At 41.6% G+C, this 20256-nt stretch overlaps 1 protein-coding gene across 7 annotated transcripts in view; it reads right to left on the bottom strand.

Moving 5' to 3' along the window:
- Positions 1-10632: 10632 nt before the first annotated feature.
- Positions 10633-20256, bottom strand: part of ZNF131 (zinc finger protein 131) — a 31080-nt gene continuing 21456 nt past the window's right edge. For all 7 annotated transcript variants that reach the window (XM_030330398.2, XM_030330404.1, XM_030330363.2 and 4 more), the window contains 2 exons: positions 13495-13625; positions 10633-12556 (listed from right to left, as the gene is read on the bottom strand). In XM_030330398.2, coding sequence (XP_030186258.1) covers positions 11870-12556; positions 13495-13625 — 818 coding nt within the window. In that variant the 3' untranslated portion in view covers positions 10633-11869. The remainder of the gene's footprint in view (positions 12557-13494; positions 13626-20256) is intronic.

The raw sequence follows: 20256 nt of genomic DNA on the forward strand, positions 1-20256 counted from the left end.
GAAAACGCGGGTGGGGGGGTGAAACGGGGGTAGGGGGTAGGGGGAGGAGAGGCAAGGAGGGAGGAAAGAAGAGGGAGGGAAGGAAGGGAAGGAAAAAATGCGGAAGGCTGAATCTTTGCTGCCCCAAGAGCACCTTTATCTGTTACTTTGACCTCTCCATCTGCCCAGGTGTTATGTCGGGAACACAAAAGCTGATCAGAAATGTCATTTTACAGACCCCGTTGCCATTCTTTCCTGGTCATCCTGGAGCTCCTAATACTCCCGAAGGGACATCCGGGAAGAGACGAGGTTCCTCCTTACTCGTACAGTCTTTAAAAAACCACGATTCTTTAGGGAGCGTCGTGGTGTGGGGTGTGGTGGGCCACAGCCGTTCGCTGTCAGCGCCCTCTCTGCCAGTCCGGGTCACGCAGGTCCCCACCTGGGCTCACGTCCTGGGGCTCGGGTCCCCGCGCCAGGTGCGCGCCGGGCCGGGCGCGAAACCGCCCTCCCGGGCTCCCGTGCGGGCGCGCACTCCGACGCGGGGGCCCGCACGGTGCCGGGACGCGGGGACACACGCGCGCGCAGACCCAGGGGCGCCGCACACTGCACGGGCACCGGCTCGCCTGCGCCTCCGGCTACAACGCCCTCTGCTCGCGCTCGCCCCCGGGAGCGCCTGCCCTTCTCCCGCGCCCAGCTCGCGCCCTCGCCCCTCCGGGAGCCGTGCCCCCTTTTCCCCCTCGGCTTGCCGGGGACGGGCGCTGCTCGCAGCCACCCCCCCGCCCCCCGCCACCAGGTCAGCAGCCTGGGGGAGGAGGGGCGGGAGGGGTGGAGGTGCTGGCTGCGAGCCCCGCGGCCCTCGCTTACCTTCGTGGCGAGCCCGGCTCGCGGACTCGGCTGCGCGGGGCCAGGAGCTGGGGGCGGTTGGAGCTGAAGCGGGCGCGGCGCGGGAGGTGCGTGGGTGGCGGGCGCCGCGGCCGCGCGGGAGGCTCCCTGAGCTGTCAGGGACCGCGGACCTGACCGAAGCGGCCCCGGCAAACCCCGCCCGCTGGCCCCGGCCCGGGCTCTGCAGCGGGGACAGAGGCGCCCCGCAGCGTTTCCCCGGAGGACCAATAGGGAGCTGGGGGCTGGCCCGGGGGAGGGGGCCAGGGGCCGGTCAGGCTCCGGGACTCGGGCCCGGACCTCGTAGGCCGGTTTCTATGGCAGCCAGGAAGGAGGGGCTGGAGGGAGGGGGGTGCGCGGCGCGGGGACACCCATCGCAGACACTGGAGGAGGGGGGGGGATTTGGCCCTCTCACAGAGAGAGTCCCTCCTACGGGATGGATGAGAACCGGCGACACAGCCAAAAGAGGGTTGACACAGCTCTCGTCCGCTCACGCCTCGTACTGAGCCTCTCGAGCTTCTTGATCAAAGGTTTCCCGTGTCCTTGGTAGACCGGGACCCAGCAAGCTTACCAACAGAACGGGGTTTCCAGCAAACCCACCGTGACAGCTCCTTCGGGTGAGTCTGGCAGGGTTTAGGCTCTGCAGAAAGAAGTGCTAATGCCACCCTCTGCCCGGATCCCTCCCATACAATATATCCAGTTCCTATGGTGTCATTTAGACTGTGAGTCCCTAATCTCTTGCCTACTCCCCAGCTATAACCCTCCGGCTAATGGCAGGTGCCAAATATTTGTACAGTTTACAAACAAGGAAGCCAAGTCACTGAATTGAGTGTTGAGCGGAGAATGCGATTCACAGACTAGCAAAACCCGTAGGATAACTAGAGGTTATCCACTGAAGTTCAAGTCCTTCATTTTACAGAGGAGGAAAGTGAGATCAGAGAGGTCAGTTAACAAGGATCACACAGCTTGGTTAATGGCAAAGCCAAGACCAGCACCCTAAGTCACAGCTCAGCAAGCACTCTTTCCACCTCCTCATGCTCCCAGATTCTGTCTTCCTGATTGCCAGGGCAATATTTATGAAAGCAAAAGTGTAGATGAGTGAGTTTTAAATCTATTTATGGTAGAAATTAGGGAACCCAAAAATTCCTTGTTTTGCTATTTGCCAGGCCTTATTATAAATATTTTCAAAAGAGTAACTGATTAAATCCTCACAATAACCTTATTTTAGGTATTATTACCATCTCTTTGGACAGATGAGGAAACAGCTCAGAAAGGTTATTTGACTGCTCAGCTGTCCAGTGCTGGTGCTGGAATTCAAACCTAGGCAGTCTGACTCCAGAGTCAGTGCTTTTTCTTCCTCACGCTGATGCCTCTTTGTGTGATTGAAGGGGCCAGGAACAGGAAGAGGAAGAAATAAAACCTTGGACAGCTCCAGGGAATGGCCACTGAGATTGGCGAGAAACCAAAACAACCTGGAATGTTCGCTTCCTTGTTTGATGAGAGTGGTTATCTACTTTACAGGATAAAAGTTCTCTGTGAGAAAGGTTTGTCTTTAAAGGGAGGCGCTTTCCTTAAAAGATAAGAGGCATTTTTTTTTTCTTTTAAGAGCAGTCTTTAGTTGGATGGCTTAGTTGGTTAAGCATCCAACTCCTGATTTTGGCTCAGGTCATGATCTCCCCATTTGTGAGTTCCAGCCCGGCATTGGGCTCCGTGCTGAGTGTGGAGCCTGCTTGCGATTCTCTCTCTTCCTCTCTCTCTGCCCCTCCCCAACTCATATGCACTCACACTCTCGTTCTCTCTCAAAAATAAACTTATCAAAGAGCAGTCTCTAAGATAGCACATGCCATCAGTTTGTTTTCTTTCTTTCTTTTTTGAAAGATTTTATTTTTAAGTAATCTGTGGTCTGGAACCCAGAACTCGGAGATCAAAAGTCACATGCTCCACTGAATGAGCCAGCCAGGTGCCCCTTGTTTTCTTTCTAAAGCAGGGTAAGAGTTTACATGTTTAAAAATGTCATATAAAATACTCCTTGAATCCTATAACATGACAATACACAGGATAGGAGTTCATAAGGAAACTGCCTGGAAGCCAAGAACTTCAAACTCACAACCGAACATGGACTCTCTCATAGACCCTTGCATCATGCCCCCATGGAGTATCGTAGATACTAGATTCTAGTGGCTTGGAAGGTTACTGAAGACCTGAGGCTATCACAGAAAAGGAAAACTTCAGCATCAGAGACGACTTCTAAAGTCCATTGGCCAGATTCCATTCCAGAAGCCTCCTGCACCCCTATTTCTCCTGCAGCTATTCTGCTGGGGTCTACTCCCTTTCAAATCAGAACTGTTCCTTCACGCTTTCCTTTCCCTTGAAAGTCCTGGGACCCCAGTCATATAGGACTGACTGTTCATTCAGTTCCCTCCACTTGAAAGAAGTGTTGTTTTCTCCTAGAAAGGGCCATTCAGTAGGTTGATTACAATGTAACAGCATATAGAAGTTAAAAATTGTTGTTTTGAAGAGTATGGGGAAATATTTTCAACATATTAAGTGAAAGCAAAAGTTACAAAGCAGAATGATACAAATTTGTGATATGTTTGAGTAGAAGGAAATACATTAGATATTGGTAATGTTTTTTGTGAACTGGTGGAATTACAGGTGGATTAAATAACCTTAATATTTTCAGCATTTTTTCTTTTTTCTACAATGGACGTATATGTCAGAAAAAAATATGTTAATGTCAGAAAAATATTACTTTCCAAAAGAAAAAGCCTATAAAGTCCATTTAGTCTCGGTTTTCTAAACCCTGCTCCGTTGTGTTGGCAGAAAGTAGTCCTGGATGATTCTAACCCAGGAGGTACTTGTTCTGTGCTTTGAGAGCCTCCTGGCAGTGGCTAAAAGTTTAGACCTTTGAGTCATAAAGTTACACCTTGACTCCCAGCTCTGCCACTCATTAGCTGTATGAACTCTTTAGTTGCAAGCATCTTCTAACCTCAATTTTTTCATCTGTCCTCTGGGAATTGTGAGAATTAATGAGATAAAGTTACTGGCTAACAGTTTAACTAGGTTGTCTTAACCTGGAGTCCATGGGCTTGGAGTGGTTGGCGGGAGGATCCCCCACTGAAAGTGTTTAAAGTATGCTCCTTTCATCACAATCTCTAAGTAGTTGGGGCCCCAAGCAGGTCAGCGCTTCTTCTAATAACTGCTTAATAAGTGGTAGCTACTTTTGCTATTTCAAGTTCTGAGGGATCGTTCCACATTTGGTACTATTCTAGGGCGTATGGGGACATTCTACTCATTTTCTGGATATTGTTACCTGGTACACTGCATCCCTGCTGAATGTGAACCTGGGCTATTCCTGGGGTTGGACTATTCCTACTCTCCTTCCTCCTTTCCTCTGATAGGGATATTTGACAAATCTTGGGAGAGGAGATAAAACAAAACTTTTCTAAGACTGCATAGCGCTGTAGAGCTGGATCTGCAACTCAAAAGGCATATGTGGTTCCAGAAAAAAAAATGTCTTTATCCTGTTTAGGATCTGTGTGCTACCTAAATCTGATAATTCATGTCTTTCCACAATTCAGAAAAATTCCCAATCTCTTTGAATATGACTCCTCTCCCATGTTTTACCTTTCTTTTAGGATTTCGAGTTGGACATTATGTATGTCAGAGCTCATTCTATCTCATGTCCTTTTTCATGTTTTCCAGATTTTTACCTTCTGTTTAACTTCTTTTACACTCTGGTAATTTCTTCAGATCTGATATTTCACGAATTCTCTCTTGGCTGTAATTGATTAGCTGTTGAACCTGCACACTGATTTTATAAGCCTTGTCAGTGCAAATACAACAAGATCACAAGGTGGAAGCATGAGAATGCCAATTTCATCATTTCACAGCAGGGGGTCAATTGACAGTTTAAAAATGAATCACAATCAGTATTTATTGAAATCCTTTGTCCTTAACTTTATAAGAATCTTTTAAGAACTAATATTTCTTGGGGCGCCTGGGTGGCTCAGTCGGTTAAGTGGCCGACTTTGGCTCAGGTCATGAGCTCACGGTCCGTGCGTTCGAGCCCCGCGTCAGGCTCTGTGCTGACAGCTCAGAGCCTGGGGCCTGTTTCAGATTCTGTGTCTCCCTCTCTCTGACCCTCCCCTGTTCATGCTCTGTCTCTCTCTGTCTCAAAAATAAACATTAAAAAAAATTTTTAAAAAAGGAACTAATATTTCTTGCAATAAAGATTTTTCTGAGCTTTACCATTTTATTCTGCTTATTTGTTAAATTAAGCAAAATAAAACTGAAAGAATTAAAACTAGCATGGTAATCCTGCTTTAAAAAGTCCTCTCTGCATCTCCCTCTCTCCTCTTCCTTTTCCTTCTTCTTTTTCTTCTTCTCCTTTTCCTTCTCTCTCTCTCTCTCTCTTGCTCTCACGTGTGTGTGTGTGTGTGTGTGTGTGTGTGTGTGTGTAGAGATAGATATTCATATATTCATGTAATGTTAACAACAGTTATTTCTGGTTAATGGGTCTTAGAGTAGATTTTTTTACTTTCTTATTTCCTAAAATATGTGAATCTTTTACTTGTATAGGTGTAATTTAATATTAATAACAAAATGAAAAAAGAAAGAGGTCACAAATTTCAGTGGCTGAATGAGGGGCCACTGCCCCTGCCTCTGCCAGTCAGCTTAAATTCTATCGATATTCTTGGTACTTTATTTAATTCACTTGAGATCTTCCTGCCTCGTCATTTAGTCTAATGTTCAATATTGAACTTTCTTCCATAGGTAAAATACAACAAATAGGGAAGAAAAAGAAAGAAAAAAAAACTGTGATCTTGAGAAATTTTCATTAAAATGTAATTTTCACCATGAAATTTGAGTCGCTGAGATTCTCATGGTTGTAGCAATTTTACTCCACACTTTTCTTGACCGTGTAACCACATACAACAATTAGTGTAATATGTTCTTATAATTGGCACTTGGGTATTACTTACTATTGGGCAAGGAAGAATAGTTTAAGAGCCCCGGGCCCATTGATACTTGAGCAAAATTATTTTTTATGAAAATTTATAAAAATCAAATTTGAACCATTACCTTTGAGTCTTTAGTTTTAAATAAGCCCCATTTTAATTGGGCCAGGGTTCTGAACCCATAGTATTCCCTCCATAGTGTTTCCTAGCTGTGTCTAATAGATAACTATTATTTTACAGGACAGTTTCTGTCCTCATATAGGCAGTTTACCAGACCGCAAAACCACAGCTAATGATCAGCTATTCTCTTAAGTGAATTCATATATTGGCATTTACTTCTCAACAGATATTAGCTAAGATTTCGTGTCTAAAGTGTATTTGAGTTACCCAGAAGAAGCAAAGTATTCCTAGTCCATTATTCTGACTTTCTGGCTTTTAATTTCTTATTATTCTCTAACATTTCTTGTCTTTGTGGCATTTTCACTTTAGAAACAGAAAAGCAACGATTTATTGAAAATAAGCACAATGTTCTTGCTTGAAATTATAAAACCTAAGACAACTGCCTTAGTCCAGTCCATTACATGAATGATAAACATGAACAATAGTTAACAGGATATTTTTAGAGTAGCACCTGACTACACCATAAAAAAAAGACTGTCAAAAAGGTCCATTCCACTGGCTACTCATCTGTGCTTTCTTGAAGTGTCCTATGTCTGCTGTTCAACTGATGGTGGTTCCAGGACTGAGGGTATTAGTAGTACCCAGGAACTTGTTAGACATGCAATTTCTTGGGCCCTAACCCAGACCAACTGAATCCGCAACTCCAGGTGTGGGATCTATCAATGTGTGTTTTAGCAAGATTCTGACGCACAGTAAGTTGGAGAACAATTACCTAGACAGTATGGTCTCAGGGCAAGGAGTCAGCAAGGAGACATCAAAAGACAATTCGCAGGGCGCCTGCGTGGCTCAGTCGGTTGGGCATTCCACTTCGGCTTAGGTCATGATCTCGCAGTTTGTGAGTTCGAGTCCTGCGTCGGGCTCTGTGCTGACAGCTCAGAGCTTGGAGCCTGCTTCGGATTCTGTGTCTCCCTCTCTCTCTCTCTCTCTGCCCCTCCCCCACTTGTGTTCTGTCTCTATCAAAAATAAATAAAATATAAAAAAAATAAAAAAAAAAAAGACAACTTGCTGCACGTATCTTGCCAGCTTTTCTGATCTCCTGCTCCCTCCACCCCAAAACCTATCAAGGGCTGATGTGGATTCCAAAAAGAAAATGGATATTTAGCTTTTGCTCTGTGCAATCCCATGTTGTCAACCACAAAGAGATCTCATACAAAGGTAACTGTATTTTAGTGATCAAGACTGTGCCTATGGAGTCAATTTCCTTGGTTTCAAATACTGGCTCCATTCTTTACCAGCTGTTTCTCATCTCCTCCTTCTCTTAATTTCCTACATTTATATTTACCTCATGAAGTCATTGAGATGATTAAGTGTTTGACATATACTAAGTGATTCATAAATGATGCTTTTAGGTTACAAGATTTTTCTATCCTGGCCTATATTTTGGTGCAATGCCCAACAAGGTGGGTGAATAATTATGTGTGATATTAGGTTTTAGGAAAGGTGAGAAGAAGAAAACACTGCATTCACAGCCTGCCTTCCTATTTACCGCGTCAACAGGATTAACGAAGCAATGTTTATACAACACAGAGTAGTTTTAAGATATCCCCATAAGGTCAGAATACATTTATAATGACAGCCTCTGCATTTACCATTTTAAAGCAATACACTTCTGGGCCTCCAGTTAACTACAGAGGATCCTATTGATTGTTGTTGGTGGTGAGGGTTTAATAGTTTTAATTCCTGCTGCTTCTCATTTAGATCTCTTATGACAAATTCTGTAAGAGCCATAGCACAGCTCAGAACATTATATCTGATAAACATTGAGCTTAGGTTCTCCCCTCTCCTGATGCAGCCAACAGTGTTAACCTAATGAAAGCAAAGCTATTTTCTCCAACAGAATCAGGCTAAACTTTTAGGGTCAGGCATTTCCTTTTAATTTTGCATGACGTAGTTATAAAACATTATTTCCACGTGAACACCTTAATGGTCATCTGATCATGTGTTTAAAACAACCCATGCTAGGAGTGCCTGGGTGGCTCAGTTGGCTAGGCAACCGACTTCGGCTCAGGTCATGATCTCAGTTTGTGGGTTCGAGCCCCATGTCGGGCTCTGTGCTGACAGCTCAGGGCCTGGAGCCTGCTTCAGATTCTGTGTCTCCCCCTCTCTCGACCCCTCCCCTGCTCATGCTCTGTGTCTCTCAATAATAAATAAACGTTAAAAAAAATTTTAATAAAAAATAAAACAACCCATGCTAAATTGAAGATGTTCATTAAGATGCACTTGATATTCTGGTGTAGACTTTTATCTATATTTAGGCCTCAGTACTGTTGGCTTATTCCAATTATCAAGTGGGTAGTCTATACCTTCAAAAACCCTTTCAATCTTGAAATCTTTAATTCCAAGTTGAATGTAGCAGAAACAGAAGCATTTACATTTCCATGAAAATATTCCTACTTTCAATAGTGTATGGGGATGGTAGCATTTTTAAACTAGTAAGACTATAAGAACCTTCTCTTTTTGTACATATTCAAAAAACCTCTGGGTTTTACATGTATTCGAGTTCTGTTTAGTGTTCCTTTGAATCTCAGATTGGTGTGGTATAATAAAAAGTATGTATCCAGTCTTTGACCCTGGTTCTTGGCACAGAGCTCTTAAAACCCTTGGAATTTCCTGATGTCTTTTATCATAAGCTCCCTTTTGCTCATCCCTGAGTTTATGCTAACGAGGTGATCTTGGCAGTGGTCGCCAGAGGAACTAACCACATGATTAGAGGGCTAGAACTACCAGCCACACCCCAAGATATCCAGGATGGAAGGGCTGGACAGGGAATTCAGTAATCAAGGGCTAATGATTTAATCACATCTAGGTAATGAAACCTTAGTAAAGAAAAAGATTAAGGGGTTATGAGAGCTCCCAGGTTGGTGAACACATCCATGTGCAGGGAGGGTGGAGCACCAGGAGGGCCTGGAAGCTCTACCCACTCCACTCCCCCAACCCCCTTTGCCCTTTGCAACCATTTGGCTGTTCCTGGATTCCCCCCCCCCCGCCCTCCTTTTTTCTTTTTTAAGAGATTTTAAGTAATCTCTACACCCAACGTGGGGCTCAAACTTACAACTCAGAGATCAAGAGTCGCACACATACTCTTAATCAGCTGAGCCAGCCAGGAGCCCCTGGGTTGTATCCTTTATGATAAAACTATACTCAGAAGTGTGGTGCCTTGCTCAGTACTGAGTTGTTCTAGTGTATTGAACCTGATAAGGGGGCGGGGACCCCTGATTTGTAGTCAGCAGGGCAGAAGTGCAGGTATCCTTGGTACCCCATTTTTCGCTACCGTCTGAAGCAAGGGCAGTCTTGTGCTACTACTACTGATCACTTAACTTGTGGAGTCTACGCTAACTCTGGCTGTTGTCAAAAGTGACTTGTTGGACACCCAGTTGGTGTTAGAGAATCCAAGCACTGCTGTGTGTTAGATCGGTGGAATAGGGGAGACAGAAGAGGCTCTCCTATCTATCATTCTGCCGTGCACGTGGGATTCCTTTGCTGATCAGTGTCTGGCACTCTAAGGACCAGCTGCCACTGTAGACCTAAAAACCCCACTAGGAGTAAAATGAGAGGAACAAAATATTCAGTTCAGTTCTTAAATACACATCATGGGTTTTCATAGTTGTTTTATTATATGTAAAATGCTTTGCAAACTGCAAAGCCTAATCAACATATGGTTTACCACCAGTGGGTAGTTTTCCTCTCCTTCTGCAATCAAATTTACCAGCATTCAGGATACACTGATAAAGCCTATCTACCTTTTGGGAAAAGTAAAAGGAACTGTATCTGACCCTCAAACCTGTTTTGAAAGGCCTTGCCAAATCTGAACGCTCAAATGTTAAATTTTTAGTATTTTGTTGTGCTTTTCAATACTTTGTTGTGCCTTTGTCCATGATCTCGACGTTGTGGTCAGAGCCTTTTTAAGATTATGTTTAAAAATAAACCTCGCTTCATATCTTGGCTTAAAGGGGACATCATGAACTATTTTCAGCATTCAAAATTCACTAGATACTAACTAGTAACTTACATACCTGAAACCACTATCTGTCAGGAATTTTTTTTTTTTCTTTTTAAGTTATAACTAACTCAGGAACCTGGATATCTTAAGGCAAATTGAAAATTCCATGTAATATAATTCTATCATTTTCTGACTTTGAAGAAAGAAAACACCTATGTAAGCTTTGTGTAAGTGTCCAATTGCCAAACAGAACAGACTTGGAAATATTCATATACTTTTTTAACCTTAAAATAAAAACTGAATCTCCTCTTCCTGTATTCTCTAAATCTGTGACCTCTCCACTTGTAGGAAGCCATTCCCTTTGAGACAGGTCATAAATGTGATACCACTGAACCACTAGGATTACCAAAGGAGAAGCCGAACTGATCTTTTAAACTAAACACACTAGGTAAGAGGAGAAAGTGTATTAAAAATAGGCTCTTCCTAAAAAATTCCATTGGCTGTTGTGCCCCACCGTGGAAGAACCACAAATGCCAACCTCTTCCTCCTCCCGTTCTTCTGAACTGATTTTTGGGGATTAGAGGTGCATACTGAGAACGGCATATCTTAATTCACGTATCAGTCATGTTAATACAAATGAGTGAAGATCTTGGACCACGAAACCACTTCTATACTAGTAAAGAGAAAAACGAGTCATGAACACATAATTTTAAACTTTACTTTAAAAATGTAAATATCTCCCAATATTTAACAGGTAAAGAAAATAGCATATTGGTTTATTTTATGTGGTTGTTATATTTTATTTTCCAAGTAATACTGATTAAAAATATTTACACACCTACTTTTAAGTCCACAGTTTAGCACTCTTATTTGTATGGCTTTAAAAGTTATAGCACAAGATCTTTACGTTAAGGATCGGGGAAAAAGATTCATTCAAAACAAAGCCTGATATATTATATACATGTTTTTCTCTGTACTTTACTTTAAATACATTAATTTTTAAATGATGCTCCTTTTTTTCATCTGGTGGTAAAATATTAGTGCAACTTTTCATTAAAAAAAAAAAAAAAAAGTTTACCACAGATAGAAATGAATTTTCCCAATCGGAAATGGCCCTTCAGTTGCCATTAAATGCTATTTCTCACCCTACCTTAAGTTACCAAGAAAAAGAATTGCTAGTTGCCATCATAAGCAAAAACAAAGTACTACAGCATCACCTACATCGCTCCTTACAACACAAACTTTGAAAGAACCAGAGATGTTTTATAGAAGTTTAGTTGGCTTTGAAAAGGCACATGGGTGTGTGTGGGTTTTTTTTGTTTTTTGTTTTTTGTTTTACATTCTACAAATTTTGCCACCACCACTGTTTCCGTTGCAGAGATGACATTTGTGACTATCAGTATAGACAAGAAGTTTGTTCAAACTAAAGAAAGCCAGAAGCCAAAATTTAACTGCACAGTAACAATGTACTTTTCTTCATGCAGCCTTGTGTTTCCTATATATTCAATTTTCTAACATGCATTAGAATACACGAATTTGTATTCTAATGATTTTACTTTTGATTTTACAACATGGAAAAAATCTGAGAAAGGACGTGACCTGGGAAAGAGAGAAGGGAGAACCCTTATCACAATGAAAATAGATACATTCGTACCCAACTATATAATAAGAATATAATCCATTTAAGTTTCCAGAAATAATACTTCTCAAAGCTTACCATTACTTATGGGAAAGATCCCTCCTGTGTGGCATTAAGTGTGTGTGTGTGTGGGGGGTGGGCATTGGAATCAGTTTGTTTCAATAGAAACAGTTCACAACAGGAAAGACTTTAACTTTGGTCCACTTGTCTGTTAGCTTAAGGACAGTCACACTGCCCATGATCAGTTCAAAAACCCAACACATTAATTTAAAAATATATTCATTTGTTATTTCACTCTAAAACAGGCATAGGTGTTCTGTTTTCACTCCCTGCCCTTTCAGCTTGGGAATCCACTGTTGTTTTGGTCTCTAAACCCTCAGCATCTTCATGATCTTCTCTGGCAGCTTCAGCAGCATCTGCTTGGGTGGTCTCGCTCTCCTCCTGGTTCATGATTTCAGGGGTCACTTGTTCCAAGTCAGCTTCCAGAAGTTCAGTTTGTACTTCCACTGGCATCTGATTTACCCGTTCAACGTGCAGCTCCTCCACATGTACTTCAGTACCTTCTTCAGTCTGAATCCGACCCACTTCTAGATAACTCACCTGAACCTGCTCTGGAAGCTCGCTCATATGTGAATCATGCACTTGGCTGTCCTGGAGCAGATCTGGATGGACCTGTTCCACAGTCACTTGTGCTGAATCCACTTGAACCTGAAGCAATGGTAACACATGCACTTTCCCAACTTGTTCTATAATAGTCATTGATGTCACAGGTTCAGTTTGCACACGTGTTTCTACTGAAAGAACTTCTTCGGTTACTAGACGCTCTGAAATATTGTGAGTATCACTGAGATGCCTCCTTAATTCATTTCCTTGCATAAACCACAAGTCACATAAAGTACAATGGTTGGGTTTATCACCAGTGTGTATTACCAAATGATCTTTGAACTGGTCCCAGCTGTTAAACACACTGTTACAGACCTGAAATAACCAAACATATGGTTTTAACACTACTAATATTCAAGCCGAAGAAAGCATGAATGCATTTATTCTCTGTTAAGGAAAAATTTGAAGATTTTTCTGAAAAATGTTATGAATATGACATTTATAATGTGACCTAAGAGAGTTCATAATTATGTTGTTTATTTGGTCTTTTAGCTGATGTAGCTAACAACTCAGATGCAATGTAGGAAACATAATACTGCCTTCATTGCTTAAATGTCATATAAATTCAAGGGATATAAAGTACCAATATTATAATTTCCTACATAATATCATTAGCATTTAGAACCATTACATTATTTGGGATACATATACACTAATCATGGAAAAAGAGCTGATCACAGCCAGTGAGCCTTCCACTGCTCCACTCCCTAATTCTATTGTTTGCTCAACGGTGAAGAATAGTTTCAGGTTACCTGTTATTTAGGACATAATTTTATTGACATTGATGGGAAAAAAAAAAAAAAGGCAACAACCCAAAAAACCCTATTCTAATCTCCCTTCTAAAATCAAAACGAGGGGCGCCTGGGTGGCGCAGTCGGTTAAGCGTCCGACTTCAGCCAGGTCACGATCTCGCGGTCTGTGAGTTCGAGCCCCGCGTCGGGCTCTGGGCTGATGGCTCAGAGCCTGGAGCCTGTTTCCGATTCTGTGTCTCCCTCTCTCTCTGCCCCTCCCCCGTTCATGCTCTGTCTCTCTCTGTCCCAAAATAAATAAACGTTGAAAAAAAAAAAAAATTTAAAATCAAAACGATTAAATAAATAAATAAATAAATAAAATCAAAACGATGGATGATGTTCTTTAGTCATTCTTTCCAAACTGCCAGCTCTATACTTTTACTCTAGACTCTGCTACCCTTCACTTTTAATGATTTCAAACACCCAACTCCTTTGCTAAGGACAGAATACACCCACACGTACCTGACATTCATAAAGCTTCTTTCTTCCCTTTTTTGCCCCCACTCCAGTTTGGCACGCAGTCAGGTGACATTTGAGGGTGCTATTTCTAGCAAATCTTTCATGACAATTTGGACATTCAAAAGGTTTTTCACCTATTCGAATAGAAAAAAAATTCTATTGGCAAATCAAGAAAAACAGAAAAAGCAAATAAATTTTTTTCTTTTTGGTTAATTCTAATAGCACTTTCTTGAGAGGAAGGTCTGAATTTGTAATTCAGATGTTTTCTATCACATCCAAAAGACTCTTCTAGAGGTGAAAATAATAAGTTTCCAGTGATTATTATAATTGAATCTGTACTCTGAGGAAGAAATAAAAATTGGATCTGAGTTCTATGTTTTAGCATGTCTTAAAAGTGCACATTTTCCCTTAGGTAAAAATCAAGCTCAGTCTCTATTTTGGGGAAATGCATCACTATCCATTCCACAAGTATTTTTTGAGCACTTACTATGTGCCAGACCATGTGCTAGGTGATGAAGATAAATTGCCCTTCTTTAAAAACTTCGTATCACAGGCCACAGTATCTTATGAACGTGAAATATATACAAATAAACACCTGCAATGTACTGTAGAAAACCTGTTTCAGAATAAAGGGCAATGGAAAATGTAAGGCAGCAGCACAAAAGGAGAGGGATTAATTCTGCCTGGAATGGAATAAGTGAAGGAAAGAAGGAAATGTATTCTAGGCAGAGACACAGAGGTACAGAACAACATGGGTGAGGAGTAAGAGGGAGAAGGTATCAATAATGATTCTCAGACCTCTAGCTTAGAATGCCAATCAGAATCAAGAACACAGAAATCCAAGTAGGTTTGGAATGCAGTGTACTGAGAAAGATTATAAATTTAGTTTTGTATCTGTTGATTTGAAGGTACTCAAGGTGGAAAAGTCTGGTAAATAGTTGAACAGACTCCTCTGAAGTCAAATAGAGGGTGGACTGATATACAGATCAGGAGTTACTTTAGATAGTAATAAAAAACCTTTGATGTGGTGAAAACTCTAAGTATGTTATGTGATAACAGAATCAAGGACAGAACTCAATGAAACACCAAGTTAAAACACCAGGTAAATGAAGCAGCAAAGAGAACAGAAACAGAACAGCCAGAAGCAGAAGGAAAGAACACTGCGGAAATTAAGAAATTTCAGGAAGATGAGGGCAGTAAACAGTGCTAAACTGAACAGAGATGTCAGGTAGAACAACAACAGGGGATTGTACTAACTCTAGTAGGAATAGTGTTAAGTAATATGGTGGGGTTAGAAGCCAGACTACAGTGGGATGAGAGGCAAGCCCATGAAAACAGTACAGTAAAGGGGATGGAGGGTTTTGAAAGATGACAGGTATGTCATCTGCTGGGGTGACGTGTGGGCAGAGTCTTGAGTATCGGACTGAAGGCCCAAAATAGCAATCTGGCAAAGAAAGCTTTAAATCAGACACCAAAAAGGCCTAATTTAAGGTCTGATATGAATTTTTTCCAACAGTGCTCAGCAGGGAGTAGGGGTAATTGACTGCAATAATTCCAGGATTTTTTAGAGGCCTTTTTAGAGCAAGTGGGTTAAAAGCCAAGGGAATGTGCTTAGAGTACAAGAAAAAGTGATTCAAGTTGTATACAAGGAGGACAAGGTAAGATAGAGAAGTCAGAAATAGGGCAATAAGCTAGATGGAAAGAAATATGAAAGGACTGGCAGGCTAACAGGTAGACTCCAGCAGTCTGGAGTACGGCAAGAAGAGAGAGGATTCAAGGGAAAGCATGACGCTTGCAGAGAAACAGGCCCCAGTGATGAGACCCTAGTTGTGACCTTCATACTAGTCAAGTTACTTCGAGCTATAGTTTTTCCCTGACAAAAAAACCCTCTGTTTTTTGTATAATGTTCATGAGATGGGAAAATTAGAAAGACCTAATCACCTAGAATTAGTGCTGGTACAGAAATTCCTTATCATATCCCCCAATGTTGCAAGATACTGCTAAATACAATGGTTACGTTTTGTGGTTTCAGTAGTACATAATTTTTCACTATAAATAAAACCTACAAATATAAATTGGTATAGCTCCTTTAAATAGCAATTTCATAACAATGCCAAGATTTAAAATGTACATATTCTTTGACTTGGCAATTCTGCTCTTGAACATGTACACAAAGATATATGCAAAAGTATGCTTACTGAGGCATAGCCTGTAACAGTAAAAGACTAGTAACGGGGCGCCTGGGTGGCGCAGTCGGTTAAGCGTCCGACTTCAGCCAGGTCACGATCTCGCGGTCCGTGAGTTCGAGCCCCGCGTCGGGCTCTGGGCTGATGGCTCAGAGCCTGGAGCCTGTTTCCGGTTCTGTGTCTCCCTCTCTCTCTGCCCCTCCCCCGTTCATGCTCTGTCTCTCTCTGTCCCAAAAATAAATAAACGTAAAAAAAAAAAAAAAAAAAAAAAAGACTAGTAACAACCTAAATGTGTATCAATATAAATAAATTATGGTATACCCATACACTGAAACACCATGCAGCCACAGTGAAAAAAAAAAAAAAGTAGATTCCTGAATTTTCATGTATTAAAAGACTTCAGGGGCACCTGGGTGGTTCAGTTGGTTAGATCAGGTCATAATCTCACGGTTTGTGGGTTCAAGGCCCATGTCAGACTCTGTACTGGGTGTGGAGCCTGTTTGGGATTCTCTCTCCTCTCTCTGCCCCTCTCCCACTCTGTCCCTCTCTCTCTCTCAAAAATGTTAAAAAAAAAAAAATTTAAATAGTGTAAAATGGCATCACACTGTACTACATGCCTCTATTTTTTTCCCAAAAAAACCTCTGTGTGCATGCCTGTGTATGGTTACTCAAAAACGCAAAGAATAGATATGGAAGGATAAGTAAGAAAATGATGGCAGTAACTGCTTTTGGAGAGATCTACTGAAGTAGAAAAGAGATTCATTTTTCATTGTCATTTCAGCTTTTATGTCATTTGAGCTTTTGCATTTTAAAAACTTAGTAAGTCCGATGAAGTCTAGAAATAGCAACAGATTAATTATACTTTAGATGTGTGGACTGTAGCCTGCAAAGTGCTTTTCCCTGTAAAGTAAGTTATTGCCCTTACTTACACAAACAAGGAAAGAGGCCCAGAGATAAAGTGACCATTTAAGTTCATCATACTGTCAAATGTTGGAATTGGAGCTGCAATCCAATCTGATTTTCAGACCCACCCATGGCCCCTGAGTGGCTCAGTCAGTTAAGTGTCTGACTTCGGGTCAGGTCAGGATTTCCAGACCCACATTGTTTCTATAATTCCACATTACCTCTCTGGCAAACGAGGTACAATCATTTAAAGACATGATTAAAGGTCACCTTTAGGTTCTCTTTCATATGAGGTGTCCCACTGGTAAATCTGTCAAAAGTTCTGGTATTTCCTCCCACCGCTGAAGTGCTTACCCTTCTATATTTTTCTAAATTAATAATAAACCTCCAACTATGCAGCCACCCAAACCAAAGAGCTAGGATTTACCCCCATATCTCAATGGTCACCAAATCCTGTTGACTCTGCCTCCTTAATGTTCTTCACATTTCCAACCCTCTTCCACTATCACTGCCTTTACTCAGCCCCTCCTTCTTGCATAGATTGCTCCAACAGCTTCTTAATCAGACCTTGTAGGTTTCATCTCGCTCCACTCTATCCTGCCAGTCATCTAAAACAGAAATGTGATCCTGGCTTAAACTTCTTTAAAATGACACAGTTTTCGGGGCGCCTGGGTGGCGCAGTCGGTTAAGCGTCCGACTTCAGCCAGGTCACGATCTTGCGGTCCGTGAGTTCGAGCCCCGCGTCAGGCTCTGGGCTGATGGCTCAGAGCCTGGAGCCTGTTTCCGATTCTGTGTCTCCCTCTCTCTCTGCCCCTCCCCCGCTCATGCTCTGTCTCTCTCTGTCCCAAAAATAAATAAATGTTGAAAAAAAAAAATGACACAGTTTTCCAAAATAAAATCTGAATTCATTTACAGCACTTATGAAAAATAACTATATGATCTTGGCTTTATCTCCCATCACTTTCTCATCTCTTGCCCTTGAACAACTGGTAGATTGTCCATGATGCCTAAGTGCATGCCATGTGGGCAGCCCTTCCTAACAGCTACACATGCTGGCATTCCTCAACTTGGACCCAATCCTCCAGCCTCAACCTACCAGCAGCATTCCAAACAAGTTGCTTACGCTCTTTCCTCTATGCCTGTGCATGCTTCATTCCTGTGCATGCTTCATTTCTTTTGCCTGGAATGCCCATCTCCTGGCAAACTCCTTTTCCTTTGGGTGTCATTATAGGGTGAATACTCCAGGAAACCATCCTGGTCTCTTCCATCATAAACAAACAGTACAGGCAGGCATTCCCATAAGACTGTGTGCTTACCTCTATTAGCACTTAGCCCGTCACATGTGACTGTGCCTGCTTGTCTCTCCCAACATAACTGTGAGCTCCTTGAAGGCAGAGACTCTAAAAATTCCTTATCTCCACGACCTAGCAGGTTGGCATTACCATTACTATTTTCCAAATGGAAATAAAATAATTCAGAGGACAAGTAACAGCCAAAATTTTGCAATTCAAGTCATAGATTATAGCGCATGCTTTAAGAACACTGAAGAAATCAAACCACTAAACTAATAAAAGTATGCAAAATGTGAAACTGAGGGGGATTTATATATATTTTGAGGGTAGGAAAACAGGAATGGGATTGTTCCTTATCTTTACACTTAGTTTGTTATAAGCAAAAAACGATCCATCCTTCATTAACATAAGCACAATTTAAAGCTGTTTACTTATGCTCCTCTTGAATTCACCAAGTCACTGATCACATCTGCAACTATCTTGTTACTAATTACTAATACAGTTAATTGAGGTTAAATGCCAACAAAAGTTCAGTTTGCTTTATGTGTTAAACTGTTCTTCAAATTGACATCTAGTTCTATAATTTGTAACAACATAATTATCTCACATAATTTTATTTTTTTTAATTTTTTTTTTTTTCAACGTTTATTTATTTTTGGGACAGAGAGAGAGCATGAACGGGGGAGGGGCAGAGAGAGAGGGAGACACAGAATCGGAAACAGGCTCCAGGCTCTGAGCCATCAGCCCAGAGCCCGACGCGGGGCTCGAACTCACGGACCGCGAGATCGTGACCTGGCTGAAGTCGGACGCTTAACCGACTGCGCCACCCAGGCGCCCCTCACATAATTTTAAAGATAAAGACATACAACATAATATACTTTAGCTCTATATTCTGTGTTTAATCCAAAATACAACGTATAGGACTTGAAAGGCACATTTTAACTTCCAAAATAGTCTGTGTTGCCTGTTTTCAACAGGCAAGTTATCAGGTTATGTTTTAGGTAAAAGAGACAATTGCTTCTACTTTTACAATGCTAGAAAATAATATGAAAGTGACTGATTATCTGTTGGGACACAGGAAACCCTTATTAAAACACACTAGTTACCAATTAACATTTATTTACTAGTTTAATGGTATAGCGATCGTTTTTGCAGAACTACATTAAAATAGATGACTATTTGTTTTAAGGACTAAAAACTATTACTATAGGCAGTTTCTAAATATACAATATACCTCTATGTTTGAAAATCAGAAAGCATTTTCCCAAAAGGTTTCATAAACACCTGTTACCCAAACCAGTACCCTAAAGCTTTTTACATCTATACTAGATGAAATTAAAGTAGGAGATTCTCTTGCTATTCATGTAACCACTAAGTATTGATCCTAGGCATTTATTCAGTCCCTGAGTATGGATACTAAACATTTAAGTGAGGGATGCCACATTTATCTGAATCTATCCGCTTCCTCAATTTCAAGTAGTATACAGCAAGCAACTCAGGACAGCAAGGAAATCTATGAAAAAATTGCTTCAAAATTCTCCAAACTCCAGCAAAGAGAAAGATTTTGAATAGTATGGAACGCCTGTGTTGTCTTCACTGTATTAAACAATCTAGATAGCATTAGCCACCACAGAGAACTTGGGAACGCGTGTCCAGAGTCTGACACTTGGCACATCTTATCCACTGCTCTCCCCACACCCGAGATTCAAAGCATTGGCAGAAGCTCCTGTGTGTGGCACAGCAGACTTAGCAAAGAGGCTTGAGAGGCAGAAGGACGGGGTGTCTGACAGGACAAAAACAGGCACAGGAGATGGATGCAGAGCTATAAGGACCAGAGGCCCAGTGGGACACTCCCTGGAATCACTCCTGCATGCCTGAGATGGCTCCCACGAGGAAGGCAGTAAAAGACTTTACCTTTCTCATCCCCTTTGCTGTCCATCAGTGCCAACACTGTGTGCCCTCGGAGAGGGGTGGGAAGATGAACATATGCTGACTACTTCACCACCAGGTCATAACAGGTGACCAAGTGTACACAAATGGATAAACATGCCAGGGATTTTTGTAAACATATTGATCTATGTAACATATAAATGAGATAGGAAATGTAAAAAAAGGAACAGTGAAGTTTCCCTATAATTAGGATTTCATAATTTATCATCCTTGGTAAGTAATCACAAGCTGTGTTATACGTATTTCTTTTAAAAATATAAAAACTGGTCCTGTAAAACAAATAATCCAGTGAAGAAATGGGCAGAAGACATGAAGAGACACTTTCCAAAGAAGACATCCAGATGGCCAACAGGCACATGAAAAGATGCTCAATGTCACTCCTCATCAGGGAAATACAAATCAAAACCACACTGAGATACCACCTCATGCCGGTT

The sequence above is a fragment of the Lynx canadensis genome, chromosome A1 (genome assembly GCF_007474595.2).
Source record: "Lynx canadensis isolate LIC74 chromosome A1, mLynCan4.pri.v2, whole genome shotgun sequence".
NCBI classification, from domain to species: Eukaryota; Metazoa; Chordata; class Mammalia; order Carnivora; family Felidae; genus Lynx; species Lynx canadensis.